Source organism: Falco punctatus (assembly GCF_963210335.1).
Source record: "Falco punctatus genome assembly, chromosome: 3".
Taxonomy (NCBI): domain Eukaryota; kingdom Metazoa; phylum Chordata; class Aves; order Falconiformes; family Falconidae; genus Falco; species Falco punctatus.
The window spans coordinates 94,358,320-94,385,903 of record NC_137582.1 but is presented as its reverse complement, the minus strand read 5'-3'; the positions used below and the strand labels follow the sequence as shown (position 1 = coordinate 94,385,903).

The following is a 27,584-nucleotide window of genomic DNA, read 5'->3' as shown; positions in this document are numbered from 1 at the left end:
AGCTAAATTTCATAAAAGGTCAATGTGGACAAAAATAGGAGATGGGATGCACTTGCTCACCTACTGTCTATAGAGGGGTCTTCACCACTGACTTGTACCAGTCCGTTTGATTTCTTAGTCCAGTAACTGAGGAACTTTATATACAGCGGGGATTTTATACACAGCTCTCACCTTCAGCAAACACTGGAAATGCTTCTCAGGCTAGAAGGTACACCTTCACCAGAGACAGCAGTACCAAACCCCACGCTAGTCCTTACTGCAAAAAAGGAACGTGCTATAAAAATTAGGCAGTGTCATTAATAGTGACTAGCATTTATGCTTATCAACTTCTTCCTATCTGTAGCAGCTGATAAAATTCACAGACCAGTGGGCTAAACGCAGGTACGTGCTTCAGGCAACACTTTCAGTGACTTACAGGAAGAATTTATTTCAGCTACCAGTGTATTGTGCTAATAGTTTTGTTGTTAAGGCTCTGTACTAGCAGTTGTCTAAAACCATTCTAAAATCTGAGTGGTCACCCTGCCAAGAACATAGTGCCTACTCGGAGGCATCTGCACTGTGTGGCAAATGGAAGAGGACAGGACAGTTTCAATGTACGCAAATTGTTTTCTGCTCTGGCTAAGGAATATTCATGGCAGCTGAAGTGGCTTCAAACCACTTTTGTGTCCTCCTCTAATCCTCTGGTTTCTCACCTCAGGAGCTTCTTCAGCTCAGATAAAAGAAGGGAGCAGGCTGCCAACAGCCCGTGCAGAGCTGCCAACAGCAAGGCATCGCGTGAACACTGATACACTCTTGCTATTTTCTCAACCTAGGCTTCCAGAAGCCAGCAGAAGAGGTGGGAAGTCATTACAGGAGGTGATTGTTCAGGTTTTGAAAGATCCTCCTGTGCCACCACACTGGCCATCCAAGCCCCGTTACTGTATCTTTGTTCTGTTCATCATCCAAAGTTACACTGATGGGTAAGGGAGAATGTGTGTCAGTCCCTTGTAGCTGCAGACAACGGGCTGGAACGCAAGCAGAAGAAATACACTTCTGGTGACCTTCCAGTCTATAACCAACTGTGGGAACAGGCTTTCTGCTACTGGTGTTTTCTATTACTGGTGCTACCCTCATTTTCCTACTGAAAATCCAGAACCAGAAGTCCACATTCGTCAAAATGGTGGATTAACATAATGAAAAACAACGTGGCTGTACACTTTTTATGACAAAGCTAGTATGTGCTACTTTTTTTAAGGGTTCTTTCTCTAATCTGTATCTCCAAGATTAGATATTCTCTAATCTCCAAGAATGTCCATAGATAAATTTCAGAAGCACACAACAAATACTTTAAAACTTCAGAAGTTTATTGCCCAGAATAGTTCACATGGTGCAGTTGGATTTTTTTTTCTTTTGTTACATGGAAATCAAGCAAAACAGTAGAAAATATATATGGGTAACAGTAAAACAAAAGCCCAGCCTAGTAATAGCCCTTTATATCCACCAAGTTATACTTAAGAAAATGGCTAGCCAAACATAGAGAAGTAGAGCATCTGGAAGACAGAGCTTTTCATGTTTATAGTATAGATTCTAAACCAACATTAAAGGCATTTTCTGTCCATATTGTTCTTTCTTTTTTTCTTCATAATAGCAAATTGAAAAAGGTCAATGTGGAAAAAAACTACTGTAAGACTTCCAAACCTCAGTTACAAGCTTATGGGTTGACAGTTACAGATAAAAGAAGGCGGCACATGATAGAGTACTTAAAATATACAGAGATCAATTGAAATCCAAACACTAACAGAAAATGGGAACCAAACCTCAAAATTCACAATTACGGCTTTTTGCACCTCCCTAATATATATTCCATAAATTTGCATTCAAACATTTTACAGCTTTTTCAGATGAGAAGTTGAACATACCCAGGAGACTTAAGGGTTTTGCTTTGGGTTACTTTGTTGTTGTTTTGGGTTTAGTTGGTTGCTTTTTTTTTAGGAAAGGGGACACAGAATAATCTAAATGATATTAAAACGCAGACATATTTTCCCACTTGTTATTAGCGCCCAATAGACCCACTGCTGAAGGTTGAGTACGAGTAAGAATACGAAGAGCTTGCTGATGCATCAAAACTTCCTCTCCTAGACCCACTGCGTGAGCCTGAACGTGAGCCAGAGCGAGAGCCAGAGCGAGAGCCAGGTGCTGAGGAGACATTGTAGGGACTGGATATGCCTTTTGATGAAACGGAGGCTGCTTCCAAGAGTTTAAGCCCAGTGATGTCTTCCACCATTGACCGATTCATTGCATCTTTGTAGGATATTTTCAGTTTGGTCTTGGGGCAGGTCAGGATTTTGGGATAGCTGTTCATGTCTTGCAATTTCTGGGCAGCACGACCATCAATCAATCCATTCCTAATGGCTTCTTCAGTACTTATTCTTCCACGCACTTCTGGGTCCACAAGACCTCCGGTGAGGTACTGGAATTCAAGGAACCGCTGCCCAGCCTCATAAGGCAACCATTTTTCCTTCACTGCTTCAGCTGCTGACATCCTCTTGCGTCCTCCCTTTATGCCTTCAAACCCTATGAAGGCCTTCTGAGCTGGTTTGAGGCGCGTGGCCATATCCTGATCAATGATGCCCTGACTGGCAGCTTCCTGAAGCGAAAGCCGCTGGCCTGTGGTAGGGCATATTATGCCCCCTGTACAAGCCTGGGCTTCAAGTAACCGCTGCCCAGTGATGCTATCCACGATGCCTCGCTGTATAGCTTCTGAAATGGAGATTTTCTCCAAGTTTTCTGTGTCAAATATGGCTGCAATAGGACTGCACTCTTCTGGGGTCTCTGAGAAAGAACCACTCCTGATCAGTGAAGAAGAACTCCTGACACTCAGCACTGTAGGAGACCGAGTCACCGACTCGTGCCGGAACACCTCGTCAGTGCCGTTCCGGCAGGAAATCATGTCTGCAAACTGCGTCAGGCTTAAACTGCCAGAACGGTACTGGTCAAAAAACTTCCTCTCAACCAGACCTTTATCAATAGCATCTTGGATGTCATACTGGCTACCTGTTTTTCTGTCGACCAGGACTACCCTACTGCTGCCATCTGATCCTGTAATAGTTATTTCTTCCCACTCACACTCCTGTTCGGCTAGTTCTGTATAGGTGTCATAATCTATGAGGCCTTTGCTGTACGCCTCCTGCACGGACATTTCCCTGTTTGTTTCTGGATCTACAATGACAACCCGGCGCTTCCTAAGGGTGTTCTTCTGTGAGGTGTGCACCACCTTCTTCTTCTCTCTCAGGGGCAGAAGGCAGAGCCCTGTTGCTTCGTCCTTTATGCACCTTTCTTTCAGCTGCAAGTAGGTCAAATTCTCCTCTGTGTTGGGATCAAAGAACCCTTTGGTGTCATCACTTGGATCACTAAGGATCTGGTTGAGCTCTTCATTGAAGTAGCCACGCTTGTAGGCTGTCTCTACTGGCAAGCGGTAGCTCTCTTTGGGGTCAATGATTCCTCCGGTAGCAATCTGGGCCTCCAGCAAACGAATGCCATGGCCTCTCTCTATGAGCTCTTTGTTCATGGCTTGAAACAGAGAAATGATGTTTCCAGTTTCTGGGTCTTTGTACCCGGTGACAGCTCTTTCAGCAGAGAGAAGTTTTTCTTTAAATTCAATTCCAACAAGGCCTCTTTTGTAAGCTTCCTCAACAGGCAGCCTCACGTTGCTGACAGGATCCACTATGAACCCTGTGGCTGCCTGGGCTTCTAGGAGTTCAAGGGCTGTCCCTGGTCTAACCAAACCTATTTTCATAGCCTGGTAAATGCCAAGTTTCTCTTTAGTAGCCTCATTGTAGATACCCGCAATACAGCTAGAGCCCTGAAGGAAATCAATAATTCTCTCGCTCACTTCTTCCACTGTAATGGCACCTCTTTCCAAGTCATTCCTTGTGGATTCCTTAATAATTCCAGCCTCAAGCAGTGCATCTGCTGAGACAGGCTGCCTGATCCCTTGGAATGACATACTCCTCTTCTGCACTGGGAGGAGGAGCAGACCAGTGTGTGGTTCAATCCTACATTTTTCCTTCAGCTGCATGTAAGTGACTGCCTTTTTGGTGGTGGGATCAATGAAGTTCTTTGTAGTGCCCTGGCAGTTGTTTAGGATCCTGTAGAGGTCTTTGTCAATCAACCCGCGAGATAAAGCTATATCTTTGGGTAGGAAAACACTGTTGACAGGATCAACAATGCCTCCTACAGCCAGCTGGGCTTCAAGCAGACGAATCCCAGTTTCTCTGTCAACCAGGTTTTTCTTGATGGCTTCAGATACTGGCACAGTTTTGCCCGAGAAAGGATCTTTAAATCCTGTAATAGCCTTTTCTGCTGTATAGATTTGTTCTCTGTCATCAAAGTCGATCAGATCTCTGGCGATAGCACTGTCCACAGTTAACATCTCATTTCGATGTGGGTCTATCACACCTCCTGTTGCTGCCTGGGCTTCTAAGAGCAGGACCGCGTTTTCTGCTGTAAGGAGCTGATTCCGTTTGGCCTCAACAAAAGAGTACTTTTGTCTGGGTGAAAGAGACACCCCTGCAATAGCACCTGCCCCTTTGAGGTAGGGTTCAATGTCAGCTGCGACTTCTTCCACTGACCTCTGCCCCTTCAGCAGCTTATCCAGTGTGAGTTTGTCTATCAGTTGACACTCATACAGCTGCATCGCTGTAATCTTCTTCCGCAGCCCACTGAACAGCAACTTGGAGGCATCAATACAAAAGTCTTCCTCGGTCTGCGTAGATCTGTGGGACCCATACGGGCGTTGCTTGAGTTTCTCAATCTCTCTTTGCAGCCTGAGACGCTCGGACTCCAACTCCGACTGGTTTTTGACAGCCGTCTCTTCCAGTCTGCACCTGTATCTCTCCTCAATCCGTTTGATCTCCATCTGCAGCCTTTCAATCTCACTCCGCAGGGTGTTCTTCTCCCTCTCACTCTTCTCTCTCTCACACTGGATCTTCCTTATGGATTCCTCTGTCCGGGAGTGCTGGCTCTTCCACTGATTGAGGTCATTCAGGATTTGTTGCTTCTCACTTTCCAGGCGTTGCTTCAAACGAGACTCTGATTCCAGGGTAACTTTCAAACGGTTCAGCTCCTCTTCTAATCTCTGCAGCCTGGCTTTGTCTTGCTCCAAAGCACTCATTTTTATCAGCAAGGTTTCTCTTTCTTGCATAATGTGACTATACTGATTTTTGGATTCTTGAATCCTATTGGATGCCTACAATTTTAAAGAAGAAATAAACCAAGAGAGGATGGTTAGAGGTTACGCTGGTTAGACTTATGCTTTCCACTTACAATGATCTTTAGCCTGCCATTTAACCTGCAGCAAACTGCCACCGGAAAACATTCTAGTCGCAGCAGTGCCTTACCCAAGACCATGGATACACATAAACCAGCGAAGGTACCTTGTCCCTTCACTGACAGCACCTCTGGCATTGACAGCAACTCCGTTCTGTTACCCATAGCCTTGATTTTCTGCTGATTTAGTTAGCTTTTTATAACTGTCTAATACTTTTCATAGTACACATACAGAGAGCACGCAAGACTCATTAAAAGCCTGATGCTCAGCAGATGTACCCTGGCATAGTCCTGCTCACCTGGGTGAATTTGCACCGTCTAAGCACTGGTCATACATGGATAAATATGACTCAATTTTTGCTTTCCTGTTAGTATCACGTTACTCCGAACAATTTTACCTGTGTTGTTCTACATTTTAATTCACTTAAGGTCTTCATATATTTATACACGTACACAAACACCTACAAGCATGCACATCTGTATGCAGTCCATGTGAAACTGAATACAAGTTTATATATTTGTAATACATGCATATCATGCACAGATGTCAGAAAATCCTAAATGTTAATATTTTCTTAAAAATCAGTATTAAGATTTTTAAAATAAAGAAAAACTGAATAAAGGGAAGAACAGCTGAGAATGGGAACGAGAAAAGAAATACAAAGGGCAAGTTAGGGAAAAGCAAAGAAGCGTTTTCACAAGTGCTCACTTGCATATATTTAAAACAGTAGATCTCTAGACAAGAAACCAGGCAGAAGAATGGAACACGAAAAAATGTTTTCTTTAACTTGTTTATGCTGTCACCTCAAGTTTAAGAAATAAGGGCCAGTAGTAAAGTTTGCAAACGCCCTTAGTGACTTAGGAACATAAATGTCCCAAACATTCAATGAAATGTAGGCTTTAAGTACCTTAAGTACAGCTGACAACATGATCTTTAATCCTCACTTGTAGTAAACACCTTACCTAGCTAAGCAGCACTTTGACAGCTTGTTGGTTCTGGGGTTTTTAGCTGGTTTAGTTTGTGACAGCACCCAGGTCAACCTCAAAGGACTGCTTTAACCCATCCTGGCTGAAAGAGCCCGGGGAAGCAGCCAGCCAGCAGGGTACAGCTAAAGCACAGTGGTACTCCGTGTACTCTCATCTTCCCCTAGAATGGTTTGGTGGAGACTGGCACAGACACAGGGTTTCTCCTGGGGCAAGGCTCATCTAGACAGTAGGACAGCTTACAGCTCCCTAGCACAGCTCCCACAAAGAGGCTAAGAAAGTGGCCAAATCCTGCCATTTTTGTTTAAAAATGAACAACGGGAAGGGCCATAAAGGGGTATTAGTTACAAGTACAGTGAACTTAAACAGCGAAGTGTGAATTAAGTTGATTCAAATGGACACTGCAGTTAATTATATATCTGAGAGACAGTAAAGCTGGGATCAAAATATGTGTGAATACCTCTAGAGCTTGCTTTTGGAATTTTTCAATTTCCTGTCTCAATTTTTCCCTTTCTTTCTGTAAATCATTAATCAACCCCTGAAGTTCCAGGGTTTGCTTGCTGCTCATCTGAAGCTGATTCTTTAGTTCAGCAATGGCAGTATTTTTCTCATCAACTTCATTTCTGACCATTCTGATGTCATCGTACTCCAATCTAACATTTCGCAGCTCTTCCTCCAGTAACAAGTGTTCCTTGGTTAGGTTCTCGGTGAGAGACTGAAGCCTTTCAATTTCTATTTTGCACTCGTTCAAGTTTTTGCTTTTTTCCTCAGAGGTTTTCTGTAAGTGCTCGTATCGTAGGTGAGCCTGTTTTAATTGCTCCTGTTCTTGGACCAACTGACGGCGTAAAGTCTCAATATCAGATGTGTATTTTCTTATCTCCTCCATGTACCTCTGCTTCTCTCTCACATGACCATCTAATACTTCTCTTTGGTGTCTAAGATCATCTTCATTCCTCTTTTTTACGATAGACACTTCCTCTATCTGCTGTGTGAGATTAGTTATTTTAACCGATTGCTCTCTGAGAGATCTCCTCATGCCTTCTATTTCCTCCTCCAGTTTCTTCCTCCTGGACGTCTCCTCCATTACATTTTTATTCTGCCTGCAAAGTTCCTCCTCCAGCTTATGTTTCTGAATCTGCAAGTCTTTTACAGTGTTCTGGAACTTTGCACTTTCTTGATCCCTGCCTTTTTTCTCTTGCAAAACTCTTTCATAGTCAATTTTCAGTCTGGCCAGTTCCTGCTCTTGGATCCTCAGCTTGTTAATTGTCTCGGTAGCACTCGTGTTTGCTTTCTGCAGGTCAAACTGGACTCTTTTTAACTGACTGTTCTCATCCTCTAGTTCTTTCCTCTGACTTGTTTCTACATCCAACAACTTTCTCAGCCTTTCGATCTCTTTGTTTCTTTCCTTAATGGTCTTAGAAGCATCATCAAGTGACTGTTTGTACCGCATGCTTTCGTCCGAGTGCCTCTGAATGACTTGTTTTAGCTCAATCTCCAGCTGCTGTTTCTTCTGAGAAAGCTCTGAGCCAGCTGCCTTCTGCTGCTGAGCATTCTCTTCTATTTTCCGCAGATTGTCTGTTGTCTGACTTATTGTATTCTTCAGTCTCCTAATTTCCTCACACAAATTCCTATTTTCTCTCATGGCATTATCGAGCTGTGTTCTATAATTATTTGTATCCTCTTCCTTTTGCATGGTGACCTGGTGAATTGTGGTCTTTGTGATATTAATCTCAGTTTCATATTTGTTCTTTAAACTAATAATTTCCTCATCATAACTGTTCCTTACCTTAGCCAATTCATTTTCAAGTTCCCATCGGCTTTTAGCCTCTTCCTGAAGCTGCACCTTTAGCCTTTCCAGCTCCTTAGTTTTATCCTGAATAGTCGAGGCAGCCTCCTCAAGAGCCTGCTTGTACCTTGAGTTGTCTTCACCACGAAGCTGAATGATCTGTTTCAGCTCCAGCTCTAACTGATGCTTTTGCTGTGACACCTCAGAACTGCAAGCCTTGTGCTGAAGAGCATCTTCTTCTGCTCTCCTCCGTTGATCTGTGGTTTGCAGAATGGCATCATTCAGCCTCACAATCTCATCCTTAAGGTCTCTGTTTTCTCTTGTCAGTCTGTCAACCTGGGCTCTGAGGCCTTTTGCATCATCATCTTTCTGTGCAGCTATCTGCTGGATTGTGGTCTTCTTAATATTAATTTCTGTTTCATACTTGTTCTTTAAATTACTCATCTCCTCGCTAAACTGGTTTCTTACCTTAGCCAGCTCATTTTCATATTCCCTCTTCCGTGTGCCTTCATCCTGAAGAAGAACCCTTAATCTTTCTATCTCGTACTCCTTCTCCTTGATGACCTTCTCAGACTCTAATTTTTGCCAACCAAGGCTGTCTTTCTCATTTTGTCTTGTTTTCTGCAGCTGGTCATAGTCATTCTTCTGCTGTTCATATCGATCCTCCAGCAACTTCCTTTTCCTTTTCTCATCTTCAGTCTCATAAGTCAGCCTGGTTATTCTGTCATTTAGATCCTTTATTTGGGCATAGCATTTGTCCAGGTTTTGCTTAGCAGAATTTCCATCCATTTCAGCTTGTCTTTTCATCTCCTCCAAACTCATCAGCTTTGCCTTCAGCTGAGAAATGTCCATCTGGTACTTCTGCAGATTTTGCTCCAGGAATTTATGTTTGTTGCTTGTCTCTGAATTTGAATCCCTGGCAAGCCTGAGTTCTTCTTCCAGAAGTTCAATTTTGGTGTTTTTCATCTGCAAAATCATAGCAAAAAAAAAAAAAAACCCAAACCGCATAAGCACTTGTGACAAGTGTTTCAAAATCATCATGTGCAATACAATATACATTTCTAATATTGACAACTTACAAAGTATGTTTTTCTCTGCTTGAATGAGAGCTCAAAATCCTTTTTTATTTAATGCCATCAAGGCAAACTCTGGAATCCGTATTTATCCAGACTCAAACCTTATTCAGAGATCAGCATAATGACTTTCAGAGGGGAAATGGTACTTGATGGGGGGAGGGAGATGCAATACAGATAGTGAAATCTGATGTACCAAGAGTTCACCAGCAAAGCATTGAATAGCCATCTTCAGAACCTCCACAGGTGCTTCATATTCCATACGTGTGACCGCTTAAAAGGGCCTCTCTGTTTCCACTGAGCTGTATCAAATCAGGAGTTACTCCATTCGAAACACTTTAGATATGGCCTGAGACGAGGTGTGGCCTCTTAACCATGAGGAGCAAGTTTTCAGCAGTGAGGTAACTGTACTCTCACTGAGGTCAAGGCTGTGATGGATGCAGAGAAGGATCTCTCGCATGCTGTGATAAGCACCTCCTATTTACCAAGAAGGCAAGTGCTCTCCACCTCACACATGACATTGGAGGTAACTTTGCAAAGCACTATGCTTTTTGACAAAAGATGCACGAAATTCCTTATGTGCCTCCTTAACTGGACACCACTGAGCTCAGGATTTAGTTTTGTGGAGCGTTTTGCACTGTACATAAGCAGAAAGCCTTTGATCAGTGATAGCTTGCTAACCTGTGGTAGTAACAGAAGGTAAAGAAAATAAGAGTGTCAGATTACCTTCAAGTCCTCCATGCTCTTCAACATTTCGCTTAAGAATCTGTAATAGTCTCCTGATCTTGTAAGAAGCTCTATGTAGCGAGACTGAGCCTCGCTAGCCTTGAAAAGAAAGAGGATTGTCAGCAGCTTGTACTACAGAGTTAGATATGAACATACCGATGTCTCAGATCATTTAAAGAATTCCAATCCACTTTGAGAAAACACATCGCTTGACAAAGCAAAAAGCAAATTCTCCTCGCAAATTCACATGACTTTCTGGGGACTCCAAATGTACAAATTCTCTCTTCTGATAAACCCACACCACCTTTTTCAAGATTATTTTCCCCCATGAGTGACGATATTAAAGCCAAGGCTTCATCCCCTGGTTCATCATGGTCTTCCTGTCTAACAGTCGCAAGTAACCCAAGTTAAACTTTTAATAGTAGTTAATTCCCAGGTTGAAAGTGACTAAACCACCTGGGGCATGAATCTTACTTTCTCACAATATGTATGCAATGGACATTGAAAAGGAATGAGGTAAATTCCTGAGGGCTAATCTATTGTCTAAACGAGCCCAAGTATGATTTTACAACACAGCAACTATTCTGCACCAATTCCTTGTACTTATGTGCTTAGCACACATTACCAGTGACAGTGTTAAATTATTAGAATTCAGCTGGATATGACTCACATGGACAAACAAATGTATTTAAAAAGATTGACGGGGAGGAAAGAAAGATACCTCTTGTAGAATCAGCACTGCAGGAGACTGAACAACACTCTTCTTGATAGGTATGTTGAGCAATGTTTCTAATCCAGAACTGTAGGAAGCAACCTGTAGCTCATAATCCTGTAAAACAACAGGGGAATTCAAGACCCCTTTAGCAAGTGCCAAGGAACTCTCTGGGAATCTGGATTTCCCAAAATGTAAAGAAAGTTTTGGGGTTGTTTTGGTTTTTAATAAAAAAAGGTACATTTTCCTTTGTTTATATCCCTGACCATGTACAGAGGACCCTCTAGCATAAACAGAAGCACATCAGTTCAAGTACCACTGTGGAGACTCATGGAAGACAGTAACAAAGTGAAAAAGAGAAAAAAAAACATTTTACAAAAAAGGGAAGACCTGTGTTTCCATTAGTTGACTGCTACCCAGCGGTGAAAAAGGTTCATGGAAGCAACTGGACTAGGTACTGTTATCAACCAAAACTTCATCAGAAATAACTGTCTCTGCCTCTCATATCACATACACCACGTCATGTATACAGCAAGATCTTTGTCACAGAAAGTAAGACGGAGCTGGAGAAAGCATGGATCTCGGGGTGACATAAAAATGCAGAGACCACATAAACCATTCCCTGTATGTTCTTGGTTTTCATGGCCATTGCACATCACTCCTCCTGCTAATCTGCATTTGTCTTGCCTCCTAGACCAAATCCTTAACAGACCCAATTCCTAAACTACCAATCTGTTCTCTGCTTCCTTATTTTTTAACACGTGAACTGGAAAGTTTGGTCTGGCTAGAAGGAAGCTTTGACTCTCCTGAAGAGAAGCCCTCACTGCTATCTCCTGCATTGTCCTGTAGTCTTCAGATGGCAAGTACACAAATTGTTTTCATTATATGCTGTACACACAAGTGCTTTACACCAGCAGTTTCCGCACACACACATTAGAGAGCCAACATTTCACCTGCCAGCAGAGCAGAGACAATGGGATGCACCTGACCATGAAAAACCACACCCCATAAAAATGCTGAAATCCAAGTACCTTAATTGCAGCAGAACACTGATCTGCGTGCTTGAGAAGCTCCTCAACTTTGTCTCGCTTCCCACAGATTTCACTGTGCAAGTTCTGTCAAGAAAAAAAAGAAAAAAGAATAAAAAGCTGTGAAGCACTCCCTCAAGATTTATCAGTACTTCCTCCTGTGCCTGCTGGCTCCATCAGTAGGCACCTGCAGTACCAGACCACTGCAACCCCAGAGGCTGAGACCTGAAATGACCTGTAGCTGTGCAGTTTTTACAACAGCAAGCTCTCTGTGCATGAGAAGGTTGTTCTCAGAAAGAACACCTAGTACTGGACAGCCCCCAGCGCTGAGGAGAGAGGAGTTCCTTTGCTTAGATGTATTTCCTCGCTGTTTATTTTCATGCTATAATTTGTCCCATAAGTTGCACCATCATACAGTTCCTTAAATTAATTCAAAGCTGATGTGTAAAAGTGTCAGTCATCGTGTAAGAGCCAAAAATGGTCTTGTTTATAATCTACAGCAGTGCTGACAGAAAGTAATGAGGATAATAATATTTTCTCTCTCCTGCCTTCTACACGTGGTGGGTTTTGGTAGCTTGCGTACTTTATAATTCAGAACAGGCCACTGTATTGCAGACTGCATTGTTACTGATATTTTCTGACTAGCAAAACAATTTTAAATCCAGATAATCAAAGACAGCTAATTCAGGTACTGCATACCTTCTGATCATGTAGATATCTCATGATAGTGTTGCAGTCACACAGCTTTGTGGATTCAATAGAATCCTGCCTGCGCTTGGCATCACAGATCCATTTGCACAGAGCCTGGTAGAGATCTCGGTAAGTTTTCAGCTGTTTGATCTGCCTTTCTAAATCCCATGATCTAGAAAAAAAACAGAGGAAACTGTCAAAATGGAAAGTGCATTCTCCTTCTCTCTCTTTAAAAGATTTTTCAGAAATAAGACACAGTAATAAACGAGGTAAAACTACGGGAAGCTCGGAAAGAAGGTTCTGAATAAAGATTTCAAATAAAATGATAATTGTACTGGGTTTTAGTCACTCAACATTTTTTTTAGTGCCTCGCTTTTGAGTAACTCTGCAATACACAGAGGCTGGCACTTTCTCGTCATCTAAGTGAAGGATGGATGAAACCCTGCAGTGGTAATAATCAAGTTGACTGACTTCAGTACTCTTGTTCTCAGTTTTCACCAAAATGACCAGCAATCAGTCAGTTACTCTTAATAGCACTGGATTTTGAAGTAAAGGCCTGAAGTAAAAACAGAACAAAACAAACCACATCCCAAAAACCAAAACAATCAGAATATGCCTTCAGTTCAATAAATATTAGAAAAAAATTGTTGGGATTTTTTTTACTTAATTCTTAGTGTTAATTTTTTTAACCCTCAGGTATAGGATATTCAAGAATAAGCAGGGTTTCTTTGTTTGAGGGGGAAAATGCTGACTGGAAGTTCATAATCCAAAAACATTAGCAAGAATAAAGAAAAAAATAATTTGAAGAACTCCTTAGCACATAGGTTAGGCATTTACATAACTAACTACATTTTCCTGCTTGGTCTTGCAGGATACCTTTTAAAGTATGTTCAACCTATTCACAGTTGCTCTGTCTTACTGCCCTGAAGTCATCACTTGTCCTCAGGACATGAAGACTATTGCTCATCAGCTCTCTCAGACACACTGTTAACATGATCTTAGTAGCAACAGCAATAAGGAAGGCACTATTAGGAAATACGAGCAAACCTGTTATCTATCTGTTTATCAGCTCTCTGCCAACGGTCTATTAGCTGGGTAACTTTATCACAGAACTTTCCAATGTCCATGTCATACAGGGTATATGACTGGCAAGACTGTGAGTGAATCTGAAGTGTTTTCTGCAGCTCATTTTCCAGGGCATTCAGTAGTGACTTCTTCATGTTTAGGTCTGCTTTCATTTTCTGGAGAAAAAACAAAATACTGTCATACATTTTATTCTTGCGAGGATACTCAAATTTAACCATGCACAGCATGCACAATGTGTTTGGATCTAAAGATTTTGCTTTTAATTAATTCAGTAAGGTATGTACACTGATGTCAGCTGGACTTTAAATATATTTAAAGTGAAACACCTACTTTGGTGAACAGTTTGACTTAAGAATGTGTTTAAAATTAGATTCGCTCATAAATAATTTGTTAAACCGAAGCCCTCTGCTGTCATATTCTGTAGCTAACATTTGAGTTTCTCAGAACTACGTACATTAGTTACCAAAAAGAAAGGGAAGAGCCTGCCTTGCTTGTTCCTAGAAACAAATGACTAGAAAATCTCACTGCAGTATAAAAGATTCCTGCATTTGCAACGGCTATGGAATCAAGCCTCAGGATTGGCATATTATTAAATTGTTAAATATTATCTAAAAATCTGCACTTTTTTTTTTTCCTGTTTACGTTTTTATAAGCATCTTCCATGGAGATGTTTCTTTAACCACACACGTTTGCGTGCACATACATATTGTGGGGTATCACCAAATGGCATACACAGTGCAGGCCTTGCATTTGCCACTCACAGGGATGACTGCATCCTTCAATAATATGCTCAAGCATTTTTTTTTGGTGTAGCTCAAATTTACACCAGATAAGAACAACTCCCAGCAACTGAACTGCAGCTCTCATTTAACATGATAAAAGGGTAACCTGGTTGTGCTCCTTTTGTGCCACTAAACACTTTTTCCCTACTACACCTGAGAACAGGAAAGAATGAAAGAGTCCCCACCCTCCCAAAGCATTCAGTGCACAAAAGGACCAGCTCAATGCCAACTTTGTGCTCAGCAAAGCAGTTACTCTTTGCCTTCTCCCGTTGTACAGGATGGACAGTTTTCACTGTAAGATTTGAAATGGACTCTATGGCAAAACTGGCACATACAATAATACTCAAATTTACTTCTCACAACTAGATGACAAAAAGGGCAATTAAAGAGCCTTTTTGCAAGAAAAAAGAGGCATTGCCTTCCAATCTAGCTTCATAAGTGATACAAATAAACACAGATAATTTTGTACAGAATTGGATTATGGAGACCTTCCATGCCACTGGCTCTGCTATAGGGGCAGCAACATCCAGGGGATGGGGAAGTAGTAACCTGTACATTCCTTCCAATAATTTGCAACAGCATCATATGTCTATGTGATTAAATACAACGGGATCAGCATTTCCATCTCCTGTGGTTTCAGAAGAGTTTCCCCCAGTTCAATAGACCAGTGCTGGCAGCTATGAATTTTGCCTCACTGTGTCCTTGGGCCTTGGCCTCTCACCTTCAGGCACGCCCGATAAGCCTCCACTTTATCAAGATCCAAAGGAACAGTCTCCTCTTCAGACAGTCTGACTTCAAAAACTCTGATCACATCCTCTGTTTGTAGAATAATCTGGAGCAGACACCTCAGTGCATTCAAGCTAAAATAAATAATACAAGACAAATCCATTATGAACTGGCCAGGAAAGGTGATTATTTCTAATTAATTGCAGATCACTAGTTAAAGAGAATAGACAACACAAAAGAACCTTCAATGATACCCATGATTGTTATGTTTTTTTAAAAAACGTCTTCCAGAAAAGAGAAGAAATTCACGTAAGTATCTGTTTCTACCCACATGTACAGCATTTGTAGGAAAAAAAAGTGTAATTTTACACTACTTGTAACAAAAGGCAGGTTTCTGGACTAAGAATTATGGAAGAAAGTGAATTATTTATTGCTATAACCTCAATTTTCTTACCTGTCTAAGTAGCCAGCAGAAACACCATTAATATTTTCCAGTTTTTGAAACAGGGCATTTATCTCTGACTGCAAGTACACATACTTTTCACAGCCTCTGAAGTTAGGCAGCAAGTCCTTATGCTTATTGAGGGTTTCTGCCATTATTTGAGAGTCATTCTGCACACCCTAAGGAAAAAGAATGCCTGATTTACACATTTTTGGTGGCTGAGCGATCATTCTACAGCACATATGCAATTGGTCTCCTTATCCAAAGAGTCTGCTGTTATCTAACCAGCTTGACTAAGAACTGAAGCAGTGCCTGAGCTTGCTTTCTTCAAGGTAAGTAACATTGGGTGGATTCTTTTTTGCACAGTCCACAACAGGTGGACTCCTTGAGCACCTCTTCCACTCTGAAACTTGGCTCTCCTCAAAGCAGAGCGCTTTACTGCCAGCTGCTTACTGCACTCAGTAGACTGCCAAGGTCCTGCTCTGGAGACCTTTGCAACCTCACTGCCTCAGGGGAATTCCTCATATGCTGAACCTGTTCTCTTTTCTCTCTCCAGTCTCCTTCAGATCTTAAGAACTGGGAGAGGGAGAGAGCCTGTAAGCCTCATATCCACTCTGCATCCTACAGACAGTACTTCAGAGGCAGGTGGTAAAGTGGGGTCCATGCAAAAAGGGGTTTAATAGTGCTTTAACCTGGATGAGGCTTAATATGAGCTCATGTCCACTTAACATCAGGCTTTCTGTATTCTTTGCTTGACAGAATGTGACTTCTAAAATCCAGGAGTCAACATTTTCTACTTAGGAGCTAAACTCCAATCCAAATCATCATGGTTAGCTTCCAACAGAGTTTTCTGCGCAGGATATGTGTCCTTCCCAGCTGATCAGAAATGCAGCTGCAGTATGCTCTGCAGCACAGTCATACTGAGCTTGAGACTCAAAGATAAACATCCACAGTTACCTCTAAATCCTTTATTCTGACTGAAAAGTCATGCACAGCCCCTTGATCCACTCCAAGAGGAGCTCTTTGAACCATCTGAATCTCAGAAGCTTCAATCTGACGCCGAAGTTTCTGAAGCTCCATGAGCAGCCAGGCCTCCTGTTTGTCATGTTCTCGGTTTCTCTCATTAACAATAATGGTGTTTGAGGAACCCACAGGACAGCTCTCAGTTGGGATGACTGTAAAATGAATTGGGTAAATGTCAACTGCCAGAGAACTGAGCACCTATGTATAGGAAGCCAATGTACTGCCCAAGTGACCTAAACATTGAGTTGATCTGTAGAACTGAGAACAGGTAGAAGATCTGGGCCCTCAGCTGTTTCAAGGAATGAAATCTCTCCTTCACAAAAACACAAACTTGCTTCCTCAAAGGCAACAGTGAGATTTTGCTTCCCAATAACTGAAAATGTATCAGACTGACTAAGTTCCTCTAATTTTCCCAGGAAACTCTTGAACCTTGGAGAACTGTTCCCAGATTCACACTAAAGGAAGGAAGAACAAAACATGCTCTTCCCTGTGCTGGGCCAGTTTTGTTATGCTGGGAGACAGCAGTAAAATTCTTGAACATGTTTCCATTCACATATTTATGAGAACATGGCTCACACAAAAAGAACGCACCACCACCCCCCCCTACTCCGCAAATGAAGAAACCCAAGCAGTCCATTCTCTACAAAAAACAGACCTGGTTGTGGCTGCCGTGGTTGATTGGGCAGTTGTATGATCAAGGTTTGGTAGTGCTTCTGAGCATCAGTGAACTGAGTTTGGATCTTTCGTTTGTCTTCATCACCAAACATCTCTGAGCCTTGGCTGTTCCTCAGGAATTCTTGATAATGGATCTCCAGGTCGGTTATTATTTTTTGGTAATCTTCCTTACGCATTGTTTTCAGCTGAAGTGAGGAAGAAGAGAATTTTGAACAAAGCAATTGGGAAAGGCTTATGACTAGTTAATCATTAAGGAATAAACTAATACACCTATATAAAAAACCCAAAGGAATCACATTTTACAACAAAATCTACCCAGGCTGCCTCTAAAGGTATGATGCTAAAAGTGCCCTTTGAGCTAATCTATTCTTGTTATAATAATTTCATCACTTAAGAATAGTTTGAAATTCTACTTCTTACTCTGTCTACCCATGCACTTGCATAATGGGACCAAGTACAGCAAGTATGTAATAAATGCCCTTAGCTAATCTTCCCAGTTATTCATACCATGTTTGAATGGGAAAGCATTTTGCTTCTCCTTTAATAAAACAACAACTTCCATATGTAACTGCTTGTGCAACCCAGCAAAAGGCAGGCCCATGGTGTTGGAGAACATACATCTGCACGTCACACAGCAAGCACTCTTTGGGACAGGAGGGGTCAGTCCATGGATGTTCCCGGACTGCAGGTAAGGCCAGCTGGAGTCTTACCTTGGCAATAGTCATTGCTCTGATTTTCTCAATGTCGATCATGCAATAATGCCAAGACACCAGACTCTTCATGTTGATGTACAGCTGGTTCCACAAAGCTAAAATAGCTTCATAGTACTGCTCAATTCTGAGATGAGAAAAGAAATTCCATGGTCAAAATGCATCTGCCCTTGTAGCATAGCTACAAATCAGCCCAAGAAACATCCACCAGATGTGGAACGTGTTAAGGCTTGTTCTCTACTTGAAAAAATGTTGGAAATTAATTTATTCATTACTTTCGTTATTAGAGATGAGAAAAACCTTGTAAAAGTTAAGTTTTAAATATTTTTAGATCCCAACCTAGCTCTCAGCAAGATTCACTGAAGTGAATTTCTTCAATTCAAGGGTCTAGACCTTAATCCCCCACCCTTGGCGGGGCGTGGCAGGGCGCTCTGATCAAGGCACAGACCAGATTTTGTGATTGGCTTCTATTCTGAGGGAACTTTTCCATCTGCTCCCAGTGGTAGGAGTCCAAACCCAGGCAACAACTCACTTGGTAGCAAGATCCACTGCTAGTGGATTAGGGGGTGGGATGATAAGACTAACAGATGGCACCAGCATATCTACTCCTCCAGGGCCGGTCACCAGCCACTTGCTGCGCTCGTTATTATCCTTCAGAATACATTCATCTCCTTTGCGCACTGTTTTCTGTAAGGAACACAAAACAACATTTTGTTTTGATTCAGTTAAGTAAGGTGGGGTTTCTAGGAGAGACAGACAAGGAGGATGCATCTAGAGCACAGAAATGGGAGGAGGGCTTCCCGGCTGCCAGGTCTGAGCATGCATCTTGGCTTCACCCTGGGGCAAGAGATCGGTTCAGATCAATCCCTTCTCCCTGAATCTGGTTTCCATGTGAAGAAACCCAAGAAAACCAACTGGGAGCCATAGAACTCTCGGAGCAGCTGCCAGTCCAGCTGATCATCAGACTTGGGGCTCGCCATGACAAACATCAAAGACTGAATGTGGACACATGGTCACAGTAAGCTACGCAACCATGTATGGCTGCAAGCCAGTGAGCTGGAGGCATGAGGGTGCTTAGTACTGCATCTGTATTTGAGATGAGACTGGGAGTGAATGCAGCAGAGCTAGATCCACCCGCCCCCGCTGCCAGAAATCCTGACACGGTGCGGCCATGGTTATGGACACAGTGCAGGTTACAACCCACTCACATCCAAGACAGGGAGGCTCCTCCTATCATCTATCCTGACAGGACCTAACCTGCATCACACCTTTACAGCCAGCAAATACCATTTTTGAGATCACTAGTAAAAGGCCACGGGCTTTGCACTGATCTGAGCACGCAGGGGGCTCCAGACTAGAGTCTACCTTCATCTGAGCAGAATGTAGCCTGCATAAAGTAAAAGCAATAGCCAAGCAGTCAAGCAACCATTGCCTAAATTTGTTTGGTTTTGCTTACAGTAACAAGCAGTTACTCCATGTGGACTCAGCTTCTGTGACTCTGGAATAAAATGTGGTATGGAAGAGTGCAGACACAGAGCAGATAGCAGAAACCCCAGATCATAAACACAAATCACAGTGGTCAATGACTGGTCACTACAGAAGCACAACCTAGTGAATCAGCTAAAATAAGTTTTACAGTTTAAAAGAACAGAAAATTTGGGTAATTGGGAACCAGTGAAGAGAAAGAGCATGTGAGCAGAACACACATCTAAGCCTACTCTTAAGAAAAAATACAGAAATAAAGCCAAGGAGCCTCAGAACTGAGGGGGAAGAAAAGCCACCACCATCAATTTCATACTCCATCCAGGAAAAAACTGGGGATACCCATAACTCACTGTACATTCCTCACCTTTTGTTAGATGAAGTGTTGACCTAAGGACCCAGAGGGACACTGGAAAGGTGAGCAATCACAAAAAAAAAAGGGATAGCTGCTGGGAAGCATCAGTGTAAATTTTAACCCTATTATCAATAAGACTTTTCTGTGCTAATTTGAACTATAAGTATTAATGCTATTTAATGGACCAACAATGATAATTTTGACTAGACTTATTAACCAACCAGAACCTTGCTTCTTTATTCATAACTGCAAGAAAGTGAGAGCTTTTTTGTTGAAGAAATTTAAATGCTAACTGAAAGCGAAGGGGTTACACCTATCAGCTCAATAGTTTGTTTACTAAATCATTTGCCATGTTCTAGCTTATATGATGTTCATTCTCAGCCAAAAGGGATACAATACCAGATCCTGTTTGTAGTCACACAGAGCCTTGAGAATAATGGGCTTGTTACTCCGGTAGTCTGGGTTACGTGGCTTCAGCTGTACAATCTTCTTGGATTTATTCACCAAACTTTGCACTTGCCTCTTGTATTCAAGAATTCTCTCTCGTTCATTCTGCAAAGATTAACTGTATGTTAAAAATTCATCCTAAAAAGAAGCCATATCTAGTTCCCAGTATTTTATTTAGAGGGGGATACATCCGGAGCTCATGGCAGGCAAAACTTCATTTAGCTCCAGTGGGATGAGCCTGGCCTATAATGTAAAACTGCAGTTTTAAAAAATAGAGAAGAGAACTTTGCAGAGCTGCAAAGTTTGCAAAACTTGCAAAGCAGGCTTTTCATACAGATCTGCAATGTGATTAAAGGGATGTGTGAGAAACAGGAATAAATGGAAAGAACGTATTAGAACATGAACGCTAACCAAAAAGTAGTAACTACACTCTCGAACTTGACATAATCAATTGCCCTTTTACATCACCAACCATTTCTTCTTCAGTATATTCACTTTGGAATGCTAGTGCCTAATTCATGACAAGCAAATCGTTAGCTAAAAATATTGAGTTAATTCCTTTCAAAGAGACTACAGTGATACAGTGACATGATGAATCATTTATTAAATGCACTTACTCTTTCAGGCAAAATCTATTCTACCGCCTGTGAATGAAAGTCTTTCCCTTTTTTGATTTGTTAGCATGTCAGAAACTTGGGAATTCGCGGGGTTCATTTCAAATTTAAAAAGAAATCAGAGTTCCCAAACAGTATCATACAAATTAAAATAACACCAAACCATTTGTAGGCTTCCCTAAGAAATGGGCAGGAATACACCATTATGGTTTCAAGTTCATACAGTGCTGTGTATAAACACTGCAATACACCTGGGTTTACATTTGGTGTCTGAAGCAAGCAACTGATTTCCAAAGAAAGCGTAACATAACCTGTCAGGTGGGTATGACAGTACCTCCAGCTCTTTTATCTGCTCCAGCAAAGATTGCAGTGACATGCTCTTATCACAGATGAACTTCTTTCTGATGGAGTCTTGTAAGTTTTTCAGGTAGCACTCTGTAGCTTGGGCCTCTTCAAAGAACTACAGGAGAAAAGTTGTGATTTCAGTTGTACACAGCTCTTTAAAAATGTCTGCTAAAAATCAATGGATTCCTTTCATAAGAAATCCCAACTCAATCTGGCAAAACGGTAGCATTTACAACACTGTAACAGTGTGTTCTGCCTAACTGTGTACATATTTAGAAAAAAAAAACCAAAGAAACAAATCTATGATGGGATTCACACTTTTAACAAAAGTAGTGTGAATTCTCCACATCACTACTTACCTGAAAGTAAGCCGCATTCTCTTTCAGATGAACATCAATGCATTTGGTGATCTGAAGAATCCAGCTCCACTGAGTTTGTAATGTATCCATGTAGGCCTAACAAAAATAGTAATATACAGAACTGAATCCACCACACTGATCTCTCTCCCATCTTGAGTGATCTTGAGTCTCCTAGACTCAAGCAACACTATTCAGGCTCCACAAACTAAAATGCAAAATCTGCTAAAACAAATTCATACACACCAGAATAATGTAACTCATGCAAATAGTTCCCCAACTTCTAAGCATCTACTTAACTCAGATAAGTTAAATACTTGTTTGTGGGATGCACAAAGAAATTTGTTCATGACTTGAATTTTGTTTGATCAGCATAAAGCCTGAAGTACATGAACAAAAAGGGGTGAAATGCACAAACGGTAGTATAAATAAAATATTTCAATTGCAAATTGTCATGTTCTCCTTCCAAGGAACACTGTTAAACATGATTTTTGTTTTATGATGGCTGTTTTTAAATTCAAACTTCTTAAGTAGTCCTCATGTACATTCTTTAGAAAATTACACACAACTTTTACTTCACTGCTGGAGCTTACAAGGATCTTTCCTTTAAGGCAGAAACTGACCACAGATTAAATAAGAATGGTGATTTTACACAACATGATAACAGTTAACAAAGCAAAGACACTGAAGAGCAGAAAGAACTCTTTTTTTTTTTTTTTTCTCTCCTTCTATTAGCTTCTTTCAGTTTCAGGGTTCTTATGCACTCTTAAAACTAAAAGAACTACAGCGTTTTGTAATAAAATCAGATTTTCCCAGTTGTTGAAGCCTTTGTAATTGAAAAGTAAATGTACACCAAGCTGTGAAAGCAAAAATGTCTTGGCTAAGCTGCAGAAACGCACTATGAATTTCAGCTGTAGAAAGTATTTGCACCTGGATTAAATATAAACCCTCAACAAAGGGTGTGGCTTTCTTCAAAACATGTCTACTAAGTTAGCAGGAGAATGACAAGATGCCTTCCTACTGCAAATTCTGCTGCACTGTAGTCAACTCAAAGGAGATACTGCAATTTCAATACGCTCAGACAAGTCCCTAAACCTCATACTAATTTTTACATGCATCTATCATCAAATCTGAGAGCAATGAGAGCTCTCCTCATAGCTCTTAAGAAACTTGCCGTTGTTTGGCCAGGTTTGTAGCGGAAGGTAGTAAAGTTTAGTAGAGCTGCTCATACAGCTGGATAAAAACGGACACGCTTTTTGGCAAGCAAATGCTTCTCAGGTCAAAATGCAGTATTTCATTTGCAGACTTTCACCGAGAACTTTCCCCATGTAGCAAGGGAAGAAAGAAGCTAAACGAGCAAGTGAAATCACACAGTCTGACTCACCTCGATTTTGTCTGAAGCAGGGTGCTGGTTGAGCACTAGCTGGTCACTTTCTTGCTTTAGCTTGTTGAGTTCTTTTTCTTTAAGCTCCAGTTCACTCATGCGTTTCTAAACCACCAAAACACAGCGTCAAACAAATGCCCAAACATACGCTGTACAGGAAGATTTATTTAAAATTGTCCAGATAGTTGTGATAACATAAAATTATCCCTGCTAACACTACACTGAATTCTATTCAGTGTACTGAAGTTAATTATGAAGAAAGTAGAATCAAAGTACAGTCATCTCAGTTCTAGCCTCTGGGCTTGATGCTTCACAGAGCAAAGCACCCAAATTTCTGTCTTCCTAGGAATGACTAAAGCAAAAATGACTGCAACATCCAGAACTGTGCTAAAAAGAAAAAGTACCTCCTTAATAATGTGAACTTTCATTCCTTTCTCAATTAGGTGATCAGCACCAATATTGGTTAAACAAATGCACATGCTCAATTTCCCTGCATAACCCACAGAAGACAAGGAGCAACACAAAGTACATCTGATGGTGGGCTCAATGTGCTGCTGGCAAAACCATTAGTGGAAGAGAGCATCTCCCTCTGGTATAGCTCTGCTTGCTGGTGATAGACAATCAGAGACAAATTCCGGGACCCTCTAAGCCCTACATAGTCCTAACAGGGAGAATTAAACTGTTTATGTCCATTAGTTTATCATGCCAACACAATGACTGTGTGATTACTAGTTCACAGAGGACTGTACTGCTAATGCCAGCTTCCAAGGTCAAAAGAACCCAGGACAACTGGTTGAAAGGGAGCAAAATATTCCAACAGATGTCCAATACTGACTCATACAAAAGGCTGTCATGCTATTTAATTCACGTGTTGATAAAAATCCCCAGGAACTTCAAAAGAGTGAAGAAACACCTGTTCTGTGACCAGTCCCCCTGAGCCAGGCTGTTCCTCCCTCACCATCCCAAAAGAGGACCCATGGGAAGCATGGGGAGGTTGAGCTGTCTTACAGAGAAGGCCTCCTGCTTCCTGGCGATGTCAGTGTTCCTGTCACTCCAGTCATAGAGAAGCTCCTCTTCTTCACAGTCATTGATCCACATGATCTCTCTGCTGGTGGCTTGGATGAGGTTCTGGAACTGACGGAGTTGATCCATTCTCTCAAAGGAGTATTTCTGTAAGGAATTCCAGAAATGAGAAGCCATAAACACAGAAATGCCTGTGCTGGGTGGAGAAAGGGAAGCCAAGTGCACAGCATGTCCTATTTAAAAAAAAAAAAAAAACCAAACCCAACTAAAATAACAGTAAAACCCACACAAATAGAAAACCCATTGGCAATGGACCACAGATAATGTGCCTGGGTTTACTGAGATATGAAACCTGCTGGCAACGGAGAGCCGACAACATGTCTGGATTTACAGAACAACAGGAACCTGAAGTCAGCAGCTTACGAGTGTAGCAGACATGCACACAGGCAAGCAAAAAGGCATGGGGGAAAAGCTAAGAAATGTCTGAACATTTAGCACCACTTTTATTTGCATCTGCTGCTCATAGTACATCCTTGAAGTTGTATCAGCACCTTTTGCACGCATGACACTTCATGAAAAGATTCCTTCTCTGTCCTGGCATCATAATACACACCCTGTTGCTTGAAATGTGTATACAGGAATCAGCTTCCAATCCCAATCTACCATTTGCACAAGATTCTCACTGTGTTTTACATGAAGATCCAAAGCAGGGAAGATGCACATCCCTACGCAGAATTTGGTTCTAATCCCACCTTTAAAGTAACTTTTTAAGCTTCATATATAGACTAACTACATCACTACATTTACATCCACTAAGGAGGTAGAGTTCTACTCTTCATGTGTTTAGTGACCAAATCCCTTCACCAGCTGCAAACTAGAAACTTCCTTGTGAAGGTAAGTCAATTATACACAAGGTAATAAATTAATCTCAGGTTCATGATGCAAACTGAATGTTATAGAAACTACAAAGCACTGCCAGTTTACTGCTGAACAGAACTATTTAAATATTCATCTGCCAGTCTGTTGAGACCTAAAGTGTCCTTTGACTACCACACTGGTGTTAGTAAGACAAGAAAAGCATTCATCATAAAGGGTATCAGAAACGAACACATCTCATGCTCACCAGAAGTCCTTCATATTCTTCCTCCAGCTGATGAACCGCAGCCTTCTCACGCTGGAAGAGAGACAGCACATATTTAGTGAACCTTTTACAAGTTGCCCATTTGCTGCTATTCCCTTTAAAGTGTCAGTATCATTACAACTACAGGTGGTTACCTCCAAATGCCTGCAAAAGGCAGAGGTGAGCAGGATACCTGCACCACTGGGGAACCACAGCAAGTATAAGACCAAGGCTTGGACAAATTTACTTCCCCCAGGGATGCTTATTACGTGAGGTTGCACATAAACCCCTGTAATACCACAACAGCTCCCAAAACTGGATCTCCTTCTGTGCCAAACTCCTAGGCAGCTGTGAGGAACCAGCTAGCCCTAGAGCTAGCTTTGGAGACCATGAAGTAGTGTAAACTACAATGTGAGCAGCAGGCTCCAATTTTTATTCCCATTTCTATGACTGGGAACCATTACAACCCGGGAACTGGTATTCCATAGGGCCAGACAATCACCTTTCCTATTAGAAGCAGAAGGGGAAAAGGAGGTAACACCCATTTACTCTTCAGCTTGGTTGAGAGATCACAGCTCCAGAATGGAGTACCTTTTCTTTAGACCCAACTCTTTCTCCTCCTGTCTGTGTGACCAATTAACAGAAAAAAATAATGGGAATGAAATAATCTTCCTCTCTCCTACACCTAGGTACTGGGCTGATAGGAGAGGAAGTTAACCATTGCATTTTCAGTGACTTCTTTATTCCAATCACAAAATCCAGAGGGGGACAGAAGCCGCAGAGGGGCAAAAAAAAAAAAAAAAAAAAAAGACACCTAAGAAAAGCTCGAAGTTTAGCCCAGAATTTGGGTATTTTTCATGAACCCCCCTCATTACTCAAGGCTGTATCTAAGCACCCACATTATTCTTTCACTTTCTTGTTTTAACGTATCTAGACAGAAAGTGAGAATAATCACTTAACCATTCTTCTCACAAAAAATGTTGCAATGTTTATTTGCCAGCCTTGGTACACAACAACAGAACTTTAAATAGCTACTAGATTTTCACTTTAAAATTCTGAGGAAAGAACTGGAACAAAAAACAATCATGAAATGATAAATATTAGGGTTGAAAGTGGTTACTAGCATGACACCAGTACTTTCTGAACAGAAGCTGAGCTATTCAGCATTCCTTTTTATAAAGGAACACTAGCAAGCCAATGATGCAAGTCTAGACTAAGCAATGTGTAAGGGAAGACAGTAATTACCAGATCTGTTTTGACTTTGTCCAGATGCCAGCGATAGTCTCCAATGGCATTGTGAGTTCTCCTATGGTCACCAATTTGTTGCTCAATGGATGCTGCATCAAACCCCCATTTCACCAGCTCCATTTCAGCCTAGGAGAAACGGACAGCGTTTGTACCTTCATTTCTGACATTGTTACCTAACTCAGAGCATAAAGGAACTGAACTGCAGGAAGCATGACTATGCAGTAGAGTAAAACTGAACAAACAAAACTTCAGAATAGGGGGTTACAATTTTTTTAAATTGTCATCACTTAAAGTGTGTGACAGGCTCCCAAAGTAGAAGAAACGAAGTGGGGAAAATATTTAAGTTGCTTAAAATTAGACTAGATGACACAAAATACACTCATTAGTGTATTTTCAACTGTGTTCTTTGGACCAAACTGTTCTTTTATGTTCTACAGTCTAGTTACATTCTTATCAGTCTGAAAACAAATTACGACTTTATCAAACAATGCTATTCATGCAATTCATGTGAAAGTACCCAGAGTCAAGTTCTGTAGCCCAGTACACTACACTTCCATTTAAATCACACTCAGGTAAACTCCAACAACTTTGGTTAAACACAGTAAAATTAAATGAAAAAACAAAAGATAAACTGAAATGATTATGGAACATGTTGTTTCTCTTGCATTTTGGCAACATTTATTGTAGGCTGCAGAGTGAAAATCTCTAGGAACAGCCTTTGAAAAACAGTAATACACCTGGATAATTAATAAATCAAAAACTGACTACAATTGCTTCATTATTTTCAAATATTAAAAGTCACTGAATTCACAATTCAGCTCCTCAAACATCAAAACATCTCTTATGCTGTAAAGACACACTCCATCTCTGCCTGAATGCCTGTCTGCGCATGTGTACAGTAAGGAAACAGGTATCTTAATCGTGGGTTGGGACCAAATTTGGTAATTACCAGCCTGGAGCCAAACCTCTGTGAGTCAGCAGATGACAATAAAGCCTAAACCACACTCAAGCATAAGGGTTCAAAGGCAATGTTGAAAATGATCCAAGAAACAAAACCATTTTGCATTCAGCCATCTAAAAGTTACAGGACTTTGACCCTTCTCCTTATATTTAAACAGTCTAAAGGAGTCTGAAGCAACAGCGGCAGTCCTGGCTGCCTGCCAGCACAGGAACAAAGGCTGTCTGGATTTCACTGCACTTTCCCTAATTCTGCACTGGAAATTTGGCCAATCTTCCTACCACCTGATTCTCCTGTCAGCAAACCACCGAGACAGAAAACAGAAAAACACCAGCAGAAAACCACAGCTGCTCAGACCTTTTCCCCCACATCTTAACCATGTTACTAGAGGGAACATTATGCTAGTCCCAGTGTGAGCAGGTGATGGGACACAGCGAGGCACAATGGAAAGAAGAGGCAAGGTGGAAAGTTCAAAATAAATTTTCAAAAAAAAAACCCTCAA

The 27,584-nt window shown here is 41.4% G+C and overlaps 1 protein-coding gene across 5 annotated transcripts in view; it reads right to left on the bottom strand.

Moving 5' to 3' along the window:
* Window positions 1-1,322: 1,322 nt before the first annotated feature.
* The window catches only part of DSP (desmoplakin), a gene marked incomplete at its 5' end in the record, with an annotated part of 77,488 nt that continues 51,226 nt past the window's right edge, over window positions 1,323-27,584 (bottom strand). For 3 of the 5 annotated variants that reach the window (XM_080379943.1, XM_080379941.1, XM_080379942.1), the window contains 20 exons: window positions 1,323-5,227; window positions 6,752-9,043; window positions 9,877-9,975; window positions 10,598-10,705; window positions 11,620-11,703; window positions 12,316-12,478; window positions 13,354-13,547; window positions 14,896-15,034; window positions 15,355-15,521; window positions 16,300-16,517; window positions 17,021-17,225; window positions 17,751-17,877; window positions 18,283-18,437; window positions 19,987-20,139; window positions 20,983-21,108; window positions 21,353-21,448; window positions 22,734-22,838; window positions 23,742-23,903; window positions 24,880-24,930; window positions 26,122-26,250. In XM_080379943.1, the coding sequence (XP_080236069.1) occupies window positions 2,033-5,227; window positions 6,752-9,043; window positions 9,877-9,975; window positions 10,598-10,705; window positions 11,620-11,703; window positions 12,316-12,478; window positions 13,354-13,547; window positions 14,896-15,034; window positions 15,355-15,521; window positions 16,300-16,517; window positions 17,021-17,225; window positions 17,751-17,877; window positions 18,283-18,437; window positions 19,987-20,139; window positions 20,983-21,108; window positions 21,353-21,448; window positions 22,734-22,838; window positions 23,742-23,903; window positions 24,880-24,930; window positions 26,122-26,250 (7,968 nt within the window). In that variant the 3' untranslated portion in view covers window positions 1,323-2,032. The remainder of the gene's footprint in view (window positions 5,228-6,751; window positions 9,044-9,876; window positions 9,976-10,597; window positions 10,706-11,619; window positions 11,704-12,315; window positions 12,479-13,353; window positions 13,548-14,895; window positions 15,035-15,354; window positions 15,522-16,299; window positions 16,518-17,020; window positions 17,226-17,750; window positions 17,878-18,282; window positions 18,438-19,986; window positions 20,140-20,982; window positions 21,109-21,352; window positions 21,449-22,733; window positions 22,839-23,741; window positions 23,904-24,879; window positions 24,931-26,121; window positions 26,251-27,584) is intronic. The other 2 variants (XM_080379944.1, XM_080379945.1) reach the window with 2 other exon arrangements.